The 2894-nt window shown below is 42.6% G+C and overlaps 1 protein-coding gene across 2 annotated transcripts in view; it reads right to left on the bottom strand.

Moving 5' to 3' along the window:
* The window catches only part of Znf169 (zinc finger protein 169), a 25792-nt gene extending 25311 nt beyond the window's left edge, over positions 1 to 481 (bottom strand). For both annotated transcript variants that reach the window (XM_005355152.3, XM_026783044.1), the window contains exon 1: positions 290 to 481. In XM_005355152.3, coding sequence (XP_005355209.2) covers positions 290 to 461 — 172 coding nt within the window. In that variant the 5' untranslated portion in view covers positions 462 to 481. The remainder of the gene's footprint in view (positions 1 to 289) is intronic.
* Positions 482 to 2894: the final 2413 nt, after the last annotated feature.

Here is a 2894-nt window from a genome sequence, read left to right on the forward strand (position 1 = left end):
CACACACACACACACACACACACACACACACACACACACGTAAAGACAACATTCACCGGCTCATCACAGCTCTGCTTTAGATCCCTCACTCACAGGAAGCTAAGCAGTTAGGGGCTGAGGCTGGGAGAGAGACTCTTGTTAAACAAAGGTGTTCAGCAGTAAAAACAAAAACTATTGTAGGTGATGGTCATGGTCAGGACCTCCCTGGAGATGGGGTTCCCTGAGGGGATGGCTCCAAAGCGGTCTTTTGTCCTCCCTCTGCATCTCCTCATTCCCACAGCCTTCTCACCTGCAAGTCCAGCAACCCTGCAGTCATTCTTGCTTCTAAGAATGGGCACGTCTCTTCTCAAGTCTAGTTTCAAAGAACACAAGCCTAGGAAGGAAGTTTCCCAGCAGGCCAAGGACCATGTGACAGTGGCGCCGGAGAGCTTTTTTGTTAAATTGCCACCAGATGGCAGCATGGCTCTGTTCTCAGGAAGTCAAATCCAAGCCTCCATCTATTCAATAAGGAAGCCATTAGCCATATAAAGGGCCACTGAGCACTTGAAATGGGGCTATTTCTAATTGGGGTTGTTTTACACATAAAACTATGTGTTTTCAAAATGAAAAAGGAGCTTAATATATCTAATTAATGCTTAGTATTGAATACATGTGGAAATTAGTTTTACATATACAATTAAAATTATTTTTACCTGCTTTTTTGTACTTTTTACAGAAGTAAAATGCAATTGCCAGAAAGTTTAAGCTTACACATGTGGCTCACATTATTATATTTCTAGTGGAAGCTGTTTCACCAGACCCCCCTGTAAGCCCTTACAGTGGTATCGACAAGGAGTCTCTGTCCAAAATGGCAGGCTTGTGCCTATCACAAAACTACTGATCACCACAGCAGAGCCAGCCCAAGGAATAGGTAACACCACAGCCCTGAAAGCAAGTAGGAAATCTCTGGCCATCCTGGCTGGTCTTTCTTTCTGCTGGATGCAGGAGGCCACGTCGATCAGGAGCTAACCGTGCCAGCTACTATACTATACAGGACTTTGTCTGTTTCTTCAATCAGTGCAATTACAATGACGAAACAGAGCCGGATGAACTGGCGCATACCTTTAATCCCAGCACTGGAGAGACAGAGATAGGCCAATCTTCGGGAGCTTGGGCAATTACAGAGACTGGGCACGGTGGCACCCTCTTCTAATGCTAGGACTATATATTAGGATTTGGATAATATAGACATCTTTTTAATGTATTAATTCTTCCAATCCATGAATGTAGTTCTTCCAATCCATAGTAGTTTGAATGAAAATACCTCCCCATGAGCTCAGATATTTAAATGCTTAGTCACCAGTTTGTGGAACTGTTTGGGAAGTGTGATGGTTTGAGTAGAAATGGTCCCCATTGGCTCATATATTTGAATGCTTGATCATTAGGGAGTGGCACTACTCGAGAGGGACTGAGAGGTGTGGCTTCGCTGGAGGAAGTGTGTCATTGCAAACCGCCTTTGGGGTTTCAAATGCTCAAGCCAGGCCCAGTGTCTCTCTTCTTCCTGCCATTTGTGGATCTGGATGTCAAATTCTCAGCTCCTCCAATACCATGTCTGCCTAAGTGCTGCCATGCTTCCTGCCATGATGATAACGGACTAAATCTCTGAAACCGGAAGCAAGTCACAATTACTTTCCTTTATAAGAGTTGCTATCCTCATGGTGTCTCTTCACAGCAATAGAACATTGACTAAGACAGGAAGGCTTAGGAGGTGTTTTGTTTTTTTTTTTGTTTTTGTTTTTGTTTTCCAAGACAGGGTTTCTCTGTAGCTTTGGAGCCTGTCCTGGACTAGCTCTTGTAGACCAGGCTGGCTTTGAACTCACAGAGATCCGACTGCCTCTGCCTCCAAGTGCTGGGATTAAAGGCGCAAGGCGCGTGCCACGACTGCCTGGCTAGGTGTGATCTTTTGGGAGGTGTGTCACTGAGGATAGGCTTTGAGGTTTCAAAAGTTCATGCCATTCCCAGTTAACTGTCTATTGGTCATCTCAAAATGTTAGCTCTCAGATACTACACCAGCACCAATACTGCCTGCTGCCATGTTCCCCACCATGATGTCGACGGACTCACCCTTTCTTCAATAAGTTACTGTGCTTGGTCATGGTGCTTTGTAACAGCAGTAGATAAGTAAGACAGGCTACTTGTTCTTTTATCATCAAAATTTTTGTTTTACTATAAGGTGTCCATGCATCTTATAGTAAATTAAATTTATTTTTAGATTTTATTTTAGGTGTTACAAGTAGGTGGCTTTCTTGGTTTCTTTTCCAGATAATCACTATAAGCATCTAACAATGCTACCAATTTTTCTATATTGATTTTCTATCCTTTAACAGTATCTTTGGGAGTTTCTACCTGTAACATTCATGTCATCTTCCATAGTAAAAATTTTACTTCCTCCTTTTCAATTCAGATGTCTTCTTTTTCTTTCTCTTGCTTCATTGTTCTGGCTAGGATGTACATCATTTTTAATAGAGGTGGAAATAGTCTCCTGTCCTGTTCTTGATCTTCAAAGAGAAAGTGAGCTCCTTGTCCCATTTGGTGCATTAGCTATACACTTGTATCCAACACTATATATAGTTATATTACTCCTATATTAGCACATTCAATGTGTCAAATTTTATCAAATGCAATTTCTTTTTGTTTTTTCGAGACAGGGTTTCTCTAGCTTTGGAGCCTGTCCTGGAACTAGCTCTTGTAGACCAGGCTGGCCTCAAATTCAGAGATCTGCCTGCCTCTGCCTCCTGAGTGCTGGGATTAAAGGCGTGCACCACCACCACCCGGCTGAAATGCCATTTCTATGTGTACCAAATAACCATGCTTTTTGTCTTTCACTAATGTGCTATGTCATGCTTACTGATTTG

The sequence above is a fragment of the Microtus ochrogaster genome, chromosome 16, assembly GCF_000317375.1.
Source record: "Microtus ochrogaster isolate Prairie Vole_2 chromosome 16, MicOch1.0, whole genome shotgun sequence".
NCBI lineage: Eukaryota > Metazoa > Chordata > Mammalia > Rodentia > Cricetidae > Microtus > Microtus ochrogaster.